A 19,408-nucleotide genomic window follows, 5' to 3' on the forward strand; every position below is an offset into this window, starting at 1 on the left:
AAGTAGTATATGGTAATTTTGAAGTAAATCAGATGTATAAAATGCAACAGAACTCATTACCCAATCTTCCCCCAAACTTTAGCTTTGTTGCTCATTAATGATCATACTGTACAGCGTAATATTACAATAGGTACCTAGTAGTTGAAAAATACCTATAGTATAAATAACTTAAGTTCCCAGATTGTTACCTCCTTATTCTCTAACTTCACATGTTGTTCCCTTGTTTCCACAGTACATACTGTACTGGTACACTGTTGTTGTTCTTGTACAAAACAATTACATTATAAATTGGGAAGAATTACACTGTAGCCTATCTAGCAGGCCGCAATCTAAAGTGTTACAGAGTTTTGAAAAGGTGGCTGTCTCAGTTAACTTTTGTTTGACAGTTAAGTTTCTTGGAAACATGAGATTCCGAAATGAGTCTTATACAAGATAAACACAAATGTATTAATATCATGTATAATAACACTGAAATGGACCTGCTTCCATTTCCTGAAACAAAACAATACAACCTCACTTTAACAGGTCTTTTTAAACCCACATTTGCTGTGTTACAGGTATATCAGCATATTCTTAAAACATTACACTATTTGCACAGGTTGGTGGTGGAGGAAGTGCATCATTGTGGTGATCACTGTTTCACAGCAAATTAGTTATACTAGAAGATGCACAAATATTGATCAATGAAGAAAGAAGATTATGCATTATTACTGTTATGGTTTGGGGTTTTAGTTTTGGTATTTCCTGGTCCGACATTCCAGCCACCAGACTCCAGTCCTGATCTCCAGCCACATTGCCGGCCTCCAGTTGAAAGTTCACTGTCCTTATGTGTCATGTTTTGTTTTACTTCCTGTCTTTGTGTGTTTTCCCGCCTGTTTTCTGTGTCACCTGTGTTTCATTAGTTAATTAGCCTCTTGTATATTTAGTCCATGTGTCTTCCCTCTTTCATTTGTCAGGATGTCGACATTTGCTGCTTCTTTCATCAGTATTCCTGCCTGTGTTCTTTGTGCCACACCAGTTTGTCATTAGTTTAGTTATTGGTTTTTCTCCTTTGTTTTTGGATTCTGCCTCAGCCTGATCCCTCTGTTTCTTGTTGCCTTCCTGTTTTGTTTGACTGGAATCAGCTTTTTGTTATTAAAGCTCACTTTTATTTCTTCAACCTGCCTGCCTTGAGTCCTGCATTTGGGCCCTTTGTGCAAGATCTAACAATTATGCAATAAGATTAATATGAAAATAAGTTAAATCATTTCAGTGCTCTGTAAAATACTGAAATACTGTAATATGTTTCAGGAGTCATGCATGCACTTGAAAGTCTGTAACATGCTGATATTCAAACTATTCAAATATGAATAAGTGCAATATAGGATTACCTCCTGTGCCTTTTTTAACTTTCTGTACAGATATCACAGAGAGAGAAACATATGCTCACATTCACACTCATTTACTAATAACATACAGCTGATATATCAGGAAAAGATTGCAGTATTACTTCTACTGTATGCTGTATGTTCTTCTATTGGTTGGAAAACTACATGCTTTAATATTGCTTTCACAACCCACTTAAACTCAAAAATGCCTAAAAAAGCTGGAGAAACTTTTCACACCAGTCACACTAAGTTTTTAGTGTGTGTTGAAACATTCGCTGCCATATATAGCTGTAGGTGGCATGCACACACACACACACACACACAGAAACAAAATCATGCACACATCTGGCACTAATGCATGTGGTATTCTGTACTTCTACATCATCTCCAGCATCTGATAAAACATGGGGGAAACTTTGGTTTGAGTGACCAGGAAAACTGAACACCTTGAGATAATCCTGCAGAAAATACTACCTTTCATAATCCTGCAATATTATAATATCTTTGTCAAATTTACAATGTTCACTTTTTGTCAGTGTGTGTCAGAGAGGTGTTTTTTCAACCTTATTGTCACAAACCTAATAATCTCAAATATTGATAGAACAGTTCTACCAAAATCAATTTTTGATCCTTACTTTTTTTTTTCTTCGTGGAACTGAAATGTCGTGTTTTACTGGGACACCACTGTTGAGTAAGCGTTTGTTGACATTCTTGGCTGACTTTCCTTGGACCTTTTACAGTCCAACCACATTAATGTTTTAACAAGTCCTTGTATTAATGTAGATTCATTGGTAGCCATTTGTTCAGCCAGTCGTTCCTTAAACTTTGAAACCCATTTCTTCATAGTTACCTTAATATTGCTTGGTTGCCGTTTCACATCATTGTCTATCTCTTGTCCTCCTCAGTCTCCTCACACCCACCCCAAGTATATGAGTAGCTGGGGATGAAAATGAAGACTGTGCTAACAACACCTGGCTGTCCAAGTATTTCTTTCTTTGTGGACCAATAGCAGATAAACTGTATTCTTCAGGAAATTTAGCCTGCCTGCAACACTATAAAATGAAATCCACTGTCCTTTCCTTCAAAATTAAGCAGAAAATGGCACAATCATAAGCATGTCTTTTTCTGTGAATATTAGTGCAAGCATGTGCAAACATTTCCTTAATCAGATATCTTTCCTGGAAAAGAGAAGCAGAAGAGGTATGTGAACAGAACATGCTGGGCAGGAAAATGATGTGCCAATCTATTTAAGATTTTGTAGGACAGAAGGAGAACTCTCAAATCCGGTGTGATCTCACTGCTTAAATATTCAATCTTGTGCAAACATTTCCTTAATCAGATATCTTTCCTGGAAAAGAGAAGCAGAAGAGGTATGTGAACAGAACATGCTGGGCAGGAAACTTAAGTGCACAGTCAACCAACTTAAGATGTTTTTGTTTTTCTGTTTGTTTGTTTTTTTGACACTGTTGACACTTTGTTGGTCTTTTTGAAAACCATATAACTTTTATGGTACAGAGAGGGGTTTCTCTTTCTAACAAATCATCTTTGGCCTAAGTCACAGACACCAGTTTGCAATTCACATTTACCAGATAACAGCCAACTGTTTCATTTTGTTTTGGCATCTAACAGCACTGATCCTGCCCAAGGTTTCATGGGAGCCAGTTTGTTATATGTTTTCCATGTTCACAATGCTAGTTGAGCATGTTAACAAGCTAACATTTGCTTGAATGTAATTCATTTTTTAGCTATTTGGTCATTAAACTGAAATTATAGCACTAGATGGAAAGTGAGGGGATCCAAATTTAATGGCAATCCATCAAAAGTTGTTGAGATGTTTAACTCAGAATCACAAATGTAAACCTTGTGGTGGCGATAAAGGAAAAGTCAGGGAATCACCAAAGTCATCAGGATACCTTGTGCCGGAACTATGAATATCTGTAATAAGCTATCCAGTAAATGTGGACATACTGGTGGTGAAGTCAGGGGATCACGAAAGTCATTTCTATTCATCCTCTTGGCACCATGAATGTTTGTACAAAATTTTATGGCAACCCATCCAGTTATGGTTATTTTAGTCTGGGCCAAAGTGGTGGACCAACCAACAGACCAACATTGCCATTCATAGAGCCATGACACTAGCATGGCTAAAAATGTATCTATATCCATGGTATTTGTTATTTTTAAATTAAGGGACAGAAAATATGCAGTGATTTTGCTCCCTGCTTCTTTTTATTCATGAAAACTACATAAGGTTACAGTGTATATTTTGCGATAAATTTTGTTTTGCAGCCAAACACTTTAATTTAGGGAAAGTAAACAATTAAATGAATGAATCATTCACTCAAATAATAATTAATACTTTTACAAATGCTTGCTGAATGCTGAGCTTCACACAAGTTATAGACCCTACACATAAACATGAACATGTTCGACCTTATCAAGTTGTGGACTGTAACAAGCTACCTTGTTACAAACAAGTATTGAGAGACACAGTCACGAGTACATACTCGTATATGTGTTTTTCCAGTAAAATCATCCTGTGATGTCATGTTTATGAATGTGTATATCTAAATACTTAACATGTGGGGGGCACAGACGTTCATTCCACTCTTTGAGTGGTCAAACAGTTTTGTATAGCTAAAAATGTTAGCTTCCCTAATACGTAATATTACGTTCATGATCATGACAAGAGCAAGGATGGGCTTTAAGGCTGAGTCATCTAAGGATATATTTGACACCCATGTTGTTATTGAAAATATGACCCTTCCAGGTACATAGAGGTGGACTTTCACACACATTCTGGTGCCAGAAAGCCATGTTGGAACAGTAAACACTAGAGTTCACTGTCCAAATCAGCGGATGGGCTGGTAGTTGTCTGATATAATATTGCTGTTTCTATTCTGCCTGACCCTAACACACAGCTGTTTGTGGTGTGACACTTAGCTTTGGAGCACAAACACATTAATTGACTGCATCCTGCTGGGAGCCCTAAGTCCCAGCATGTCCTGGAATAGAAGTAGCAGCTAAATAAACAATGTGGAAAAGATAAAAAAAAAAAGATTATTGCCATTATTATTATAGTTTCTTTTTGGAAGGACAAATACTTGTTGATACAAATATTTATTGTGTTGCATATCAACAATTTTATTTCTTAATTTCTTACGTAGTGAGATTATTCAAAAATGGATTTGACTTTCTATTTATGCCTTATTACTCATAACTAGTGCTGTTTGTTGCTTACAATAAAGTAATAAATGCGACAAATAGCCATTTTAAATCATCTTTTTATTTTATAGTTGATTGTATAGTATTTATGATACTGAAACTTGTAAATTTGCTGGAACTATTGATTTACATAGTATGTTGTATTTAGAAGACTTCAGGTGCATTCCATGTATAAATACATTTTAAGTTAATTATTTTCATACATTTCAAGCTGCTACTTTCTCTACATGTAAGTTCAACTTCAATTTCATACACTAATACATTTGTAATACAATTAGAGGTCAAGAGGTCAACATTATGCCAAAAAAAATGAATATCAGATCTTTTGTGATCTTCAAGTTTTTGGCATGCCATGGCACATCAGGAAAAGGAGTTGTCATGCCATATTTCCATCAGTTGACAAAAAACAACAAACAGCCTTCTGCATCCAGATGAGGAACAGCCTTACACAAGCTTTCTTGGCCTTGAAAATAACCTTTGAAAATGGCAAAGAAAATGTGTTAATTCTTACGACAAATGTTCAAAACATGCATCAGAAGAAATGTTTAAGTAGATAATAAAATGTCTACTTAAACCCAGAAATGCACTGGAGGTTGACTAAACCCCTAAAAAAATGATGTTGGAAATAATGTGGATAGCCGGTAATAACTTTGGTACTAATCTCACATGTCATGCACGCATGCACACACACAGCTAAATCAGGAAAAGCAAGGTTTTGGAGGTCCAGAACTACGTCACTGTTAATTTCTGGGTGAATGAATGGGGTTGTAGTAGGAGTCATCCTGAATTAAATAAATAAACAGTCAGTGGTCGTGGCAAAGCAGGCGAGCAGGCTGGGGAACAATGGGGCCTTTGGCAGGATGCTGGTCTCCCAAGTGTCCTGCCTGTACTTGGTGGTGAGGGGTTTTGAAGAAAAATGACCCATTGTCTCTCTCATCCTGTTTCTGAGCCCGAGCAGTGAAACGATGCCTCTGGATGCCTGCCCAGGATGACCTACCATAAAGCATAGAATAAGCTCCTGCTTTATCCAAATGGACAGGTAGGTACAGCCTTTCCTTGTGTTTATTTCACTGTGGTGTTGTGGATTACGCTGAAGGCTCTTGTAGTATGCAGTTGTTGGCTTTATATGCATAAACAAAGGCTTTAATTTTTACCAGCATTTGAATTCAACTGGATATGTAGAACCTCACGCAACTTGAAGTCAAGTGGCAGAAAATAATCTATGCATTTTTGGTACAATCTTAATAGAGGGTAATTAAAGAGACCCCAAGTGGGGTTTAACATTGTGCTGAGAGGTTTAGTTTTGAATGTGCTGACAATTGTCTCACATTGTGTTCGTGCTTTGTTTTTTATCCTTGAAAATCAAACTTTATTATCTGTTGTTTCATTTTTAAAAATTGGACATTGAGTCCTTAGAAATGATACAAGCACTGAGCTACTGTATCTTGTCTTCTGCTGTAAACACCAAAATCCAGTTAAAGAAATTGAGACAGTCCAAGAGTCATCTGTAAGACTGCCAAAGATCACAATGTTCCTTTTTAGGTATTCAGCAGATTATTTATTGTAACAATGACTGAACAGTGTGCATATGCAGTCATTTTCTACCACAAGCACTGTTATTTTGTTGCTGTGGAGGCTCAAATTGATATGTGGTTCTGGTAGACCATTGAATACTAAAACAAGTTATTGGTTTATGTCCTGTAAATTTGAATGGTACTGTTTCTATGAAGCAAAATAAGCATATTAAGTATGAGTTATATTTTTTCAAGTTCTTTCTAGTGAAAGCTTATGTGCCATATTGACATAAATGACAGTACCATTGAGATAAATTGTACAGTATTAACTTTTTCCAGTATCTGTCTACACTAAACTCCTCAGCTAGTATAATTAGATGCATTAAATTCCTTAAAATGCTCTAAAGGATTCAGCTCTGGTTTTCCATCTAATGTTAATGGGTCATTGATCCCATATCAGGACTGCTATCCTCTCATCTGGTCAGTGACAGGTCATTCACCTCAGAGTGTGCTTGTGAAAGTCAAACATGTTTGCAAAATGTTTGTGAAAGTTACTAATCAGAATCAGAATAAGAAATACTTTATTGATCCCCGAGGGGAAACTCTTTTGCTACAGCAGCTCACTATCACGTCAGTGCACACAGGAATAGAAGTACTAAGCAAAAAAATATGATACACTATAATACAGATCAGAAAATAAATTAAGTACCAAGTGGGTATAAGTATAAAATACGTGTGAAGTACAAAGTGGGTTTACTGGTTGATGATAATAATACGGTATAAAGTAATAGTGCATGAACTGTCAAGTTAAGTGTAGCTATTAAGATTATAATGAGACGGAGGATATTGCACAGCAGTAATAGAAGTATGAATAAATATACACTTTAAACTGACAAGAGTATATTGCACAGCAGTATTAACACAAAATATTGCACAATTATGTCAACTATTGCAGAGATGTTAATGATCAATGTCCAGTTTAATGACATGATGGTCAGGAACACTGGGGGCCCTCAGGGGACTGTCCTCTCTCCCTTCCTTTTTACCATCTACACCACGTACTTCAGCCACCACACAGAGTCCTGCCACCTTCAGCAGTTTTCTGATGACTCTGCTGTGGTGGGATGTATCAGCGGTGGTGATGAGACTGAGACTGCTATTGAATAGCTCTATGACTTTTTAGGTTAGGTAAGGTTAACCGTTCAGAGCAACATCTGTTTTTCATTAACTTAGAGCTTAGCAAGTCTGGATATTTGCTAGTTGGAACCATCTTCCAAATGGAACTGCTTAGAACCCATCACTTATTCATCTGAGAAAAGCTGAGCAAGTGCTAACAACACCTGGCTGTCCAGCTCAACATACAATAGCATAAATTGGGCAACGGTAACCTCTTGGCTGCAGTTATCTTAGGTCATTTGGCAGTTCAATTCATCTCTTCATTTTACCCATATAGATGTTTTCTAAAAAAGTATTTCTTTCTTTGTGGACCAACAGCATGCGGATATACTGTATTCTTCAGGAAATTTAGCCTGCCTGCAACACTATAAAATGAAATCCACTGTCCTTTCCTTCAGAATTAAGCAGAAAATGGCATAAATAAGTATAAAATAAAATAAGTACGAAGTACCAAGTGGGTTTACAGGTTGATGATAATAATACGGTATAAAGTAATAGTGCATGAACTGCCAAGTTAAGTGTAGCTTATTACGATTATAATGAGACGGAGGATATTGCACAGCAGTAATAGAAGTATGAATAAATATCAATATCAATAAATAGGGAATTTAAAAGAGTATATTGCACAGGAGTGTTAACACAGAATATTGCACAATTATGTCAAGTATTGCAGAGATGTTAATGATCAATGTCCTGTTTAATGACATAGGGTCATATAGACTAACACTTAGAGGGAGGTGTTAAAGGATTTGATGGCCACAGGCAGGAATGACTTCCTGTGGCGCTCTGTGGTGCTTTTTGGGGGGATGAGTCTTCCACTGAAGGTACTCCTTTGTTTGACCAGCACATCATGGAGTGGGTGGGAGACATTGTCCACGATGGCATGTAGTTTGGCCAGCATCCTCCTCTCTGACACCACCGCCAGAGAGTCCAGCTCCACCCCCACAATGTCACTGGCCTTACTGATCAGTTTGTTGAGTCTGTTAGCGTCCGCTACCCTCAGCCTGCTGCCCCAGCATGCAACAGAATACAGGATAGCACTGGCCACCACAGACTCCTAAAACATCTTCAGCATTTTTCGGCAGATGTTGTAAGGACCTCAGCCTCCTCAGAAATTAGAGGTGGTTCTGGCCCGTCCTGTAAACAGCTTGTAAACAGCCACAACAATGGCATGTGAGAATTCACGGGGCAGATAATATGGCCGGAGTCCCACAGCTAACAGTTCAATGTCCAGGGTACAGATACTAAGGAGTCTGTGATAATTGAACACATGATTGCCATCTAGTGGATAAAAACATACACTGACAAAAGTGGAGAGAAATAAGCTACTAATGTAGGCTGCCAAGCAAAAATACAATTTTTATTGTTATTTATTATATTGATTAATATGTATTCAGTAGCAGGTGTTCTTTACCTATTTAGTGATTATGCACTGCATACATTATTACATAATCACTTAATGACTTTGACGGTTAATATGTTGCCCAATCTATGTCTTTTGCTCAGCAGATTTTTTTTTTTTTTTTTTTTTGCAGTTTCAGTGGCTTAATAGCTGAGCTTTAAATGTGTCATGTGTCGACTGGTACACTATACAGTATGTGCACATTTACAGTTTTGATCAGAGCTTTTGTTGTGTGAGTGTACGCTAAAGAGAGTATATTGCTGTTATCAGTGGGGATCCTGTAGCGTTGCTACCAGTGTCTGGAGTTTACTGAGTTGGTGAAGGGCAATGACAGAAAGGCATCTGGAAAGAAGGAGCTGTAGTAAACATCTCTGCTAGTCCAAATGACCCTGACTAGGTCTCCTGCTCCTTTAGGCTTGCCCCAGATCAGCCCATGACAAGGCCAGTTAAGACAAGATTATGTCAAAGATTAAGGCCCTCCAGCTCTGCAAGCAAAGCACTGTTATTTTGTTTATTTGGATGGCTAGTTGTGTGTTGGATTTTACTGCCCTGATGGAAAATGTCATCAGCCAGTGAGTGAAAAAATTGACTGGGGAATAAAACAATAAAAAATTACATACATCTTGTGACCTCAATACTATTTTATTGATTCACTTGAGTGTTCAATTATAATGTATTGTGTCTTCATTTTAATTGGTCAAAATGCTGTTTCAAAGCCTTCATCACAATGCAGGTGAGGAAATACTGAATTTTCCCCCCCATCACCCTATCCAAACTATCCATCATTTTGTTGTTTTTTTCTAATTTTAGAATATAAATTAACTCCAGGTCCTTAAAACCCCCAAGTTCTCTGGAAAAATACAGAGGACGACACCTAAGCGTAATTATATGGCCCTGGTTTTGAATATACATTATCAACGATATACATTATCGTCACTTCCTTGTTTTCAAGATGTCTATTTTTAATTTAATTTAATATTTTAGGGACCCCTGTGATCCGAGAGCTTTAAATTTAATTTATTGTGCTCTGCTCATGATCTAATTTAACATGAGTAGGGCATACAGTTAAGTTTAAGACATTATTATCACTAGAGTATTTTCATTGGATCCATCTAATCAGTTTAGCTACAATTTGCTTGCCAGCAAGATAAACAATCACTTAAAATCAAGTGACACATGAAATTAGAAAATTACATCTAGTGCGGTGAAGTTAGTTAGTAATAGCTGAACAAAACCACTGGTTTGCACACTTTTCCAGTGTTCACAACGTTTCTGTGAAAAATATAACTGGCACACTGATGAAAACTGACATAAAGTCAGCTCATATCAGATTGTTAATTATGACAGAAATGTCTAATTTTGTGAGGAAACACTGATGCTATGCTTTATTACTTCCTACTCATAACACATAAACATAAATGAGACATGGTGTTTGAGCTTTTGATGTCTGCCCTATAGGTCAGCCCGATACCTCACGTAAAGCATCTACATTGATGTATATATTAAATGGCAAATCGTTACGATCAGAGTGTTTCAGGGCAGTAAAATGGAACCTCCTTCTGGGACAGGCCCATTCCAGTGGAACATGATCTGCTTTTAAGACGATTAAAAATTGCTCTGTATCTTAATTTGCTTTAAATAATTTGACATACAACTTTTTAAGTGAGTCTAGATGTATAACATAACATAGCTTTTATGTTAAATATTTTTGGGATATGATGGAATACCTGGCAGTTGTTTTTTTACATTTAAACTGAACTAACGTACATCAATAATGAAAACAAGTGTCCATTGTTTTGTGAGTGCAGTGATAAAACAGTGTAATGCACACTAAATAGAAGTTGCTTTGCTCATATGTGGGAGACACAGAGCCCTGGCTGAGGGAAGCTGTTGGCATCCACCTCAAGGCTTTTCATCTCAGTTGCTTCAGTGGAGTCCAGCCTTAGTAAAACTGGCACGGGACGCAGTCACCCTGCGGGTAGGATAGGCTCGGCTGAGAAACTAGGAGAAAAATGAACAAATAAGATGGGACTGCCACCACTCTCAGGCTGCCTATGGGATAGCCCCCCACAGCCTGGTAAGAGCAGTTTAATGATAGTAGTTGGAGAGATGGGAGAGAGGAGGAGTCCAAGCACCAAGTTGCATGTTTTTGCTCTGGTGTCTTGTGTCACTCTTTTATCTGGGGGGGGGGGCACATCCAAGTCACATGGTGGAGCTTGATCTGTTATATAAACACAGACCTCCACAGCCCCCAGTCTGCTCGCATCAACTTTGTTCAGTAAATACATGTGGATAAAACCCTTGTGATGACATTGGTGGCGGCCAAGGAGAGTTGTCGAGATGTTCACTCCTCCATGTTGCATCACTTCAACACTCGGCTACACTGCAAACTCTGACGGCTCCCAGTAACCTCTTAAAGGTGAAACTGTCTGGGACTAAAAAAATCATGCAAAAAAATGCAATACATTTATGAAATGGCTCATACAGCACTGCAGCAATTTTTCTGATTATTTTTCATTAATAAAAAAATGTCTTAAAAGTAAGTAAACTTTGTCGTCGTGTTTATTTGTCAGCTGTCCTGTTAGATTTTTTTGAAATTTGTTCGTATCTCACAGATGCTACCACAATTGAAAATATATTTAACACAAAATATAACTTTAACCTAATTAATATTAAACACTCTCATTTGGCTGTGACATGATGCCAGTCCTTGTGACAAGAGCAATGTCAAACAATGTCTTACAGGGGAATACTGTAATATTTTCCTCGCTCTGGGCAGTCCAATCAATATTTATCAACATGAACCACAGTTTCCCAAAGCTAGAATAGCCTGAATGAGGACACAGGGACAACATATTCAAAACTAGGCAGTCATTGGTTTGACTCTGTATTTTTGCACTTTTGTTTTTGCTTAACTTAACTTTGAGCAATTCAAATATTTAATGCCGTTTTAAAGACTAATTAAATGTTGGGAAAATAAACAAAATCTATCGTCTCATAATTCCCTTTTTGTAAAAATTACAGTATTTTCCATTATCACACAAATGCTACTCTATCATCAAAGAACAATGAAATTAACTGTCTGGTGATTTAGAAATGGTAATCCATGTTCATCCCTGACTGATAAATGTGAACTATTGTTCAATAGTTAAAATAAAAGACAAGGATAAAATGTAATAAAGTAAATAGTGATAAATTAATAAAGTAATGAATTACTTTACAGTTCTTAAAAGCACCAGAAATGAAAATAAAATAAGGTTTATTTTTAGGCCATGTTAGATTTTATAAAGATGGATAACCACAATTGAAAACAAATCTTGTCATTTTACATGTATCACCAAATATAACTTTAAACACAGAACTGTATAAAATACAGGTCTGTGAATATATATAAAAGATAAACATCTTTTATAAGACACTGTATACATGTATATAAAAAAAAGACCTGTGAATTAATATCAAAGATATTTCATTCAATTACAGTAGAGGATAGTGGAACCTCAGTGAGTGTTAATTGTAAATCCCAACCATGGTTTGTAAGTTCTACCAACTGTCTAGGAAAATAAACCCTATTTGACTTTTAGTTGAATATTCACTTATCAACCGTCTTCACTGGACCATCTGTGTCTTTTGAATGACAGGAAAATTTTAGATGGAGAGGAATGCACTGCAACTTAAAAACACGTGCTTATTTGTCCCTTAGGGATAGCACATGTCCAAACCCCAAATGCTACAGTCATTCCAGCAGCATCCCCTATCTCCTTTTCCTCAGTGCTGCACCAGGGGTGCACACTACGCCACATCTCCTCAGCCAGACTGAGAGGGGAGGCCTCTGGAGGATGGGTGCTGCAGGCCCAGTTGGCTGGCTCTCAGAGCTTTCTTTAGACCACAAACTACTCAAACAGAATAAAGACTTCTCATGTGCTTGTACTGTCTCATTCTTGACGTGTCTTGCTGCAGTTGTCTTTGCTTTGAGAGTCTAATATTCTTACAATATATTAAGACACAGGAAATCAAGAATTTATCATCATCATCTAAAGAACTGAGTTAAAACTGAGATCTGATTAATGGTGGCCTTACTGATGTTGTTGAACGTTATTCTTTGCTTTATAGCTGTATACAGGTCATAACTATGGGTTATTGAGGGCCTTGTGAAAGTAACATTATAATAATATGGTCACTGTGACAATGACCAGACACATTTCATTAATGCAAGCCAGACACTAACCCGTTTGTCTGTCCTCTATTAAAAGTAGTTGAGTTTAGATCCCTTCCCAAACTTGACAGCAAGGTCTGGCACATAGAATAAAGAGATGGAGAAATTCCTTTCCGATTTTAATCTTGCATGAATCACCTCCTCATCCATACTTTGTTGTGCCATTTCATACTTTAAAAAAATGCAATGAAGTGTGTGTGTGTGTGTGTGTGTGTGAGAGAGAGAGAGAGAGAGAGAGGGAGAGAGAGACTTCTGTCCACATATAGCCGCTCTTGCTGTTATGTGAAAAAAATCCATCACATGCTTTAAGTAACAACGTGTGCTACTGCGCTTGGCAGGCTGAGGTGAAAGCTTGAAGTATAAACATCAAGTCGGAGAAGACGTGTAGCTGGAGCGCAGATTGCGACCCGTCCACTGCTCTGTTATCTGGCCATCTGCCTGGATGGAGGATCTAAATATTTTGACACTTGATATGACTGAGCATACCTGCTGGTTACATTCTAGCGGATCTGCACTGAGGCAAGGTGGCTTATGTCTCAGTGACACTTCTGTCCTTAAACTCCCTGTCTTTGTCCCCCCAAAGTTGTTTTTTCATAACTGTCACCCAGTGTAAACTGTTATGTAATTGCCAGATAATATAGAGGTTGCTAATCTGCATTTACCGTGTTTGATGTGTGTGTGAGACAGAGATGGAGAGAGAGAGAGGAAGAGGTGTGGATGTTTTTAATGACCTTTTGCATTTTTACAAATGTGAAGTGTGTCACGACTGTATGCATCACCTTTTTTCTGAACTACTGCTGTTGCTGTATAAATGGTTGGAGGGCATGAAGACATTAACCTGCAAGAAGCTGAGATATATAGATAGATGGAGATGTAGAGAGGGAGAGGGAGACAAAGTAAGAGAGAGAGAGAGCCTCATCATCTGTGTTGCAAATGTCGCACATGAGCGTTGGGGGGAGGTGACTGTGTTGCGATTAACACGCTCCCTCAGCTGGGTGTTCATTTCAATCTGCAGTACGATATCCTCAAGTCTGAACCCTTGGATGGGGGTCACTTGCCAGAGGAGGATTTTTTTCTGCCTCTCTGTTTTTTATACTTCCTTCTTGGGCAGAAGGCTGGTGTAATAGAAACCAGACACAAGCCAGAATGTGAGGCACTCACAGCAGCTAGACCTCACTTCTTCAGAGTGGGAAAACAGGATAAATAGAAAGTCTAGTCTTATAAGTTCTGTCATTGTTTCTCGTTTTTAAGACGGAAAAGGCCAGGACATTAGGATGGAGGGGGGATTCCATGGATCAGACTGTGCAGGGGATATCTAGAGAGGGCAGAGGAGACCTTCAGGATGGGAAATGCATGTGCAACTTTTCCAGGTGGGTTGTTTCAGTTTCTAACTTTCCCCTAAAGAAACTGTGTGATAGTGTCTGTTCAACTATCCTGCCATATCATCCAGTTTTGTTACAGTGTACTTGTGGACTGTTGTGGACTGAAGATAATTTCATGCCATTGCAGTAATCTTTCAAATATGAATATTCTGCTATAAAGGCAAAGCAATTAAACCAATGTTTTAAGAAGCTCTTGTCATATTTTCATCCAACAATATAATGCATGTTTATGAATATAGAATATATTAGGCCTGCACCTGCATTTGATGAAATATCTGGTCCTACAATTGAAAAATATGTCTTAACCATACAGTATGTTCTTAACTATACTTGTATTGAAGTCTGAAGTCTATATTGTTACCCTAATTTACAGTCTGAATATCCATTTGTAATACACCTTTATTAAAAACTGCCTCTATTTTGTGGAATTTAAAAATCACTGTATTTAATACATTTTTATATTTTCTGTAACTATAATACATCTGTCGCTAATATTGTAAAATAAGATAAGCTGTATTTCTGAAACATTTAAATCCTAAAAAGTATGGCCCTTGTTTTTCCCTATTTAAAAAACATTATAAATGAAAAATGTCTATTACTTGAAGTATGTTGCTTTGTCTGATATCTCAACAGACATGTACTAAGCAAAAATTCATGAACCCAAACATGGTTTCAAGCTTTAGAAATGTACATGTTTTTAACTAACTAAGTTCTATTTACATTGCTGCTCTTAATGTGAAAGTGTCACTCTTCATCTTTAGTACAATCTAATCTTGATTTATTAAACAGGCATGTTTAAAACTTACATAAAAAAATCTTTTCAGGGGAGACCTGGTTAAAAATGCAACAGCACTGAAAATTAAAGACAGACAAGGCAGCAAATAATCAACATAACAAGCTCAACAGCAGGCGGATATCTCAAGAACACTCAAGGTGTAATGGTACTGTATAACAGAATTAAAGGTTAAGGTATAATGTTGATGCTATGATACACAACAGATTAATTCAAACTTCGGTGCAAATCCTCAGTGTAGCAGCCCTCCTGTCATGCCATCCTGGGGCAGACATGAGTTGCTCACCATAGGTTCCATCTGTCTCCATGTGGCTGTACCCCTCCCCAGCGTCAGCAGTGCTGGATCTGGAGGGGAGGCCTCGTGGCAGAGCAACAAGCCTCTCCTGTTCACTCAGATGGCACATCCCAAGCCAGGGAACACAGTGCCACAGTCATGAGATCGACACGAACTCTGCAGCTCTGCTCTATGAATGAAGGGTCAGAAGCGCTACGCTGTCTCCTCTTCACAGCTTCATTCACCTCACAGAGTCAGTAGTGACTCTGACTGTGAGGAGAGTATGACACTGTGAGGTTTCATGTCATTCCTGTTTCTGTGTGTGTGTGTGTGTGTGTGTGTCCCTTGGCATGACGTGTTGAAACGCAGAGTACAGTATGTTCTGAAGTGGCACTCCACTCTGTGGAGTGGAGCACCAGAATGGGCTTTTCATACATTCAGAGCTCTGTCAGTTTCAATTTGTGTTTGTAGTCTGTCACCCTCTTGTAGTGTTCTTGGGTCAAAGCTATAATCAAAATGATTGCTGTTGCTGGTGGGTTTGTGTGTGGCGGAAGAAGTGTTTTTCTCTTTTTGTTTTCAGCTTCCCTTTGCTATTTTTGCCATTTCAACTCTTTCATAAATCATTTCAATCTGTTAGAATAGAATATTAGAAATACTGCATGGTGCGTGTTTAGATAGGGTGACTGAATGACATCACCCTACGTACTGACATGAATCAACACAAGCCATTGTCTTGTGTTTGGCTGTACAATCAAATGAAAATGAATGTGTCCTCTACATCAAGAAGTACTACTGTGTAGATGACTACAGTAAGATGTATTGCTAATTAAAACTAAGACTGCTGCAAACAAACAAAAAACAGCATCCTCACAAGGTTTTCTGTATATGAATCATTTAATTGGTTTAAAATTATAAATCGGCAACTCTTTTGATATTCCATTAATCATTTATGTCATTTTTTGAGCAAAGAAGCGAAGAATTATCCAGTTCCATCTCAAATGTGATCATCTGCTGGTTTTATTAGTCTTCTATGATAGTAGAGTGAATATCTTTGGGTTTAGTGTGTGTGAGTGGTGGTCAAATAAAATATTCAAAGGTGTTACCTTCTACTCTCTGCAGATTAATCGATAATGAAAGTAATTGTTAGTTGCAGCCCTAGTCTGCATTGGATTTGCTTTGGTTAGACAACTACACACAAACAGCACAGGCATTTAATACAAGGAATACAACTGTAAGAAGAATATACAATTACAACATAGTACTACAAAGTAATATTTACTGCGAATCCCTTAATCAATTCTTTATTCTCTCGTTACAGATTCTAGTTGAAAAGTTTGTTATAGCAACATGAGCTGGAGCTTTCTCACTCGTCTTCTGGAAGAGATCCACAACCACTCCACTTTTGTGGGGAAAGTGTGGCTGACTGTGCTCATCATCTTCCGCATTGTGCTCACAGCGGTTGGAGGCGAGTCCATCTACTCAGACGAGCAGACCAAGTTCACCTGCAACACCAAGCAGCCAGGTTGTGACAACGTATGCTACGATGCCTTTGCCCCTCTCTCCCACGTCCGCTTCTGGGTCTTCCAGATCATCATGATTTCCACTCCCTCTATCATGTACTTGGGTTACGCCATCCACAAGATAGCCCGAAGTTCAGACGAGGAGCGCAGGAAGCACCACAGGCTCCGCAAAAGGCCTCCTCCTCACTCCAGATGGAGAGACAGCCACCATCTGGAGGACGTCTTAGAGGAGGATGAAGATGACGATGCTGAGCCCATGATCTATGAGGATACGCTGGAGGTGCAGGAGGCCAAGCCTGAACCAGTGAGCAGCACTAGCAAAGATCCACCAAAACATGATGGTCGCCGAAGAATTATGCAAGAAGGCCTGATGAGAATCTATGTTCTTCAGCTCATGTCACGAGCTATTTTTGAAATCGCTTTTCTTGCAGGACAGTACCTCCTCTATGGTTTTCGAGTTAGTCCTTCATATGTATGCAACAGGGTCCCCTGTCCACACAGAGTTGACTGTTTCATCTCCAGGCCCACAGAGAAAACAATCTTCCTCCTCATCATGTATGTGGTAAGCTGTCTTTGTCTAGTGCTAAATGTATGTGAGATGCTTCACTTGGGAATTGGCACTTTTCGGGACACACTTCGCATGAAGAGGAACCGGGGCCGACGGACGTCCTACGGCTACCCGTTTTCTCGCAACATCCCAGCCTCCCCTCCGGGGTACAACCTTGTGATGAAGACAGACAAACCTGGCAGGATCCCCAACAGCCTCATCACCCATGAGCAGAACGTGGCCAATGTGGCCCAGGAGCAGCAGTGCACCAGCCCAGATGAGAACATCCCTTCTGATTTAGCAAGCCTACACCGGCACCTACGGGTTGCCCAGGAACAGCTCGATATGGCCTTTCAAACATATCAAACCAAAAACAACCAGCAAACGTCCAGAACCAGTAGTCCTGTATCTGGGGGCACCATGGCAGAGCAAAATCGAGTCAATGCAGTCCAGGAGAAACAAGGAGCAAGGCCGAAATCAGCCACGGAGAAGGCTGCAACCATTGTAAAAAATGGAAAGACCTCTGTCTGGATCTAGAGATAAATCTAATTTAGTAAATTAACTAAAACTTTTAGGACTCCGGGACTGCACTGTGACACAGCTGGAGGATGTGTGTGTGTGTGAGAGATGCGACTTTGAACAATAACAATTAAGAATTTCAATCACACTAGCTGAAGGAGTACAGTACACAGTTTTTGGGAATAAAAAAGAAAACACATTAAGAAATGATCAAATCCAGTATCACGAATCTTCTTTGTTACTGTAGTGTGTCTTTTTGTGCTTGCCATAGATTTTGGACATGATTAACATGTACTTACCTAGTTAAACATCTCTAATTCCAGTTAAAATGTCAAAGTATAAACAGACTGCTTCGAGCTATTTATCTGATCTACCCTTGACCACCGCTGAACTGGATTAATTTGAAGAAATCTAACATTGGAAGTGTGTGATTGTACTCTCAATCCAAATTTGAAAATGCAGTGAAAAAAACACTGTACAAATGCACAATGACTCATTTCTGAAGAATGATGATTGTTGTTGGAAAGATGCATGTTTAATATTTGGGGAAGTATTTTTGGATGCAGTATGGATGAGTGTTGCTGGAAACAGATTAAATGTGGATATTTTGATAAAGATAATGAAACAGGGCTGTGTCACTGTAGACTCTTCTGGTAAACATCTGCTCAGTGTGATGTTCTTCAGCCATTGCGTGCAAAGCCATTATCTATTCTATATTTTCCAAAGTCTTGCAGTGTCACATTTGAAGGGGAAGAGATAAGTGAACAGAAAATCTGATTATTTTCTTAACTAAATACTGATTTTCTGAAGCAGATGATGCATGCTTTACAACTGGGAATATACAGTATACACATAGGCTAAAGTAGAAACCCCATCCTTAGCTATTCAATTAGCTTGACATTTATCTTATGTTTAGGCATGTTAGGTTTTTCTGTCATTGAAGCAGTATGTTTTCTAAAATTGATTTCAGTGTAATATTTAATCCTGCCTTCACTGTTGTCATACTTCAAAGTGCCTCAAACTTTAAAGACTGTTCTAGTATTTTATTCATGAAGAAATAAACTTATTTGAAACCTCTGATTTCTTGCTTTATAATAGCCATCTCAGCATCATCACACTAATGGCAATGGCATGTTTTGGAAACTGCAAAATGAAACGTTTTTATTGAAGTCTAATTCAAAGTTAGAAGCTTGCGATTAAGTTTTATTGGAAGGAAGTTTCATATTTTGTAACAAGAAAACGAAGACATTGTATATACAGCAGCATATACCATTGGTCAAATTGTAAATGACTCATTTATACAAACTGATTAAATATTATTTTATGAGACATGTTGAGATTCTTCAGTTACTGACCACAGTAGATTTGTCGTAAGTGTGTGTACTCTAGGAAGGATTTTGAAATGTATGGAGCAGTAAACCTGTAATGAGAAGAATCGCACTTACAGTAGTATAGTAAAGTGTTAAGGTAGGA

The 19,408-nt window shown here is 38.2% G+C and overlaps 1 protein-coding gene across 3 annotated transcripts; it reads left to right on the forward strand.

Moving 5' to 3' along the window:
• The first annotated feature begins 4,620 nt into the window (after positions 1–4,620).
• On the forward strand, positions 4,621–19,015 carry gjc2 (gap junction protein gamma 2). Of its 3 annotated transcripts, XM_044220194.1 has the most exons (3): positions 4,628–5,631; positions 14,152–14,270; positions 16,668–19,015. In XM_044220194.1, exon 3 carries the CDS (start codon positions 16,697–16,699, stop codon positions 17,951–17,953), a length of 1,257 nt encoding a protein of 418 aa, XP_044076129.1. In that variant the 5' UTR covers positions 4,628–5,631; positions 14,152–14,270; positions 16,668–16,696; the 3' UTR covers positions 17,954–19,015. The 3 variants fall into 3 exon arrangements, with proteins under 3 accessions (XP_044076130.1, XP_044076129.1, XP_044076128.1); XM_044220195.1 differs by lacking the exon at positions 14,152–14,270 and having other exon boundaries at positions 4,621–5,631; XM_044220193.1 differs by lacking the exon at positions 4,628–5,631 and having other exon boundaries at positions 13,823–14,270.
• Positions 19,016–19,408: the final 393 nt, after the last annotated feature.

This window comes from Siniperca chuatsi, linkage group LG13, assembly GCF_020085105.1.
Source record: "Siniperca chuatsi isolate FFG_IHB_CAS linkage group LG13, ASM2008510v1, whole genome shotgun sequence".
Classification (NCBI taxonomy): domain Eukaryota; kingdom Metazoa; phylum Chordata; class Actinopteri; order Centrarchiformes; family Sinipercidae; genus Siniperca; species Siniperca chuatsi.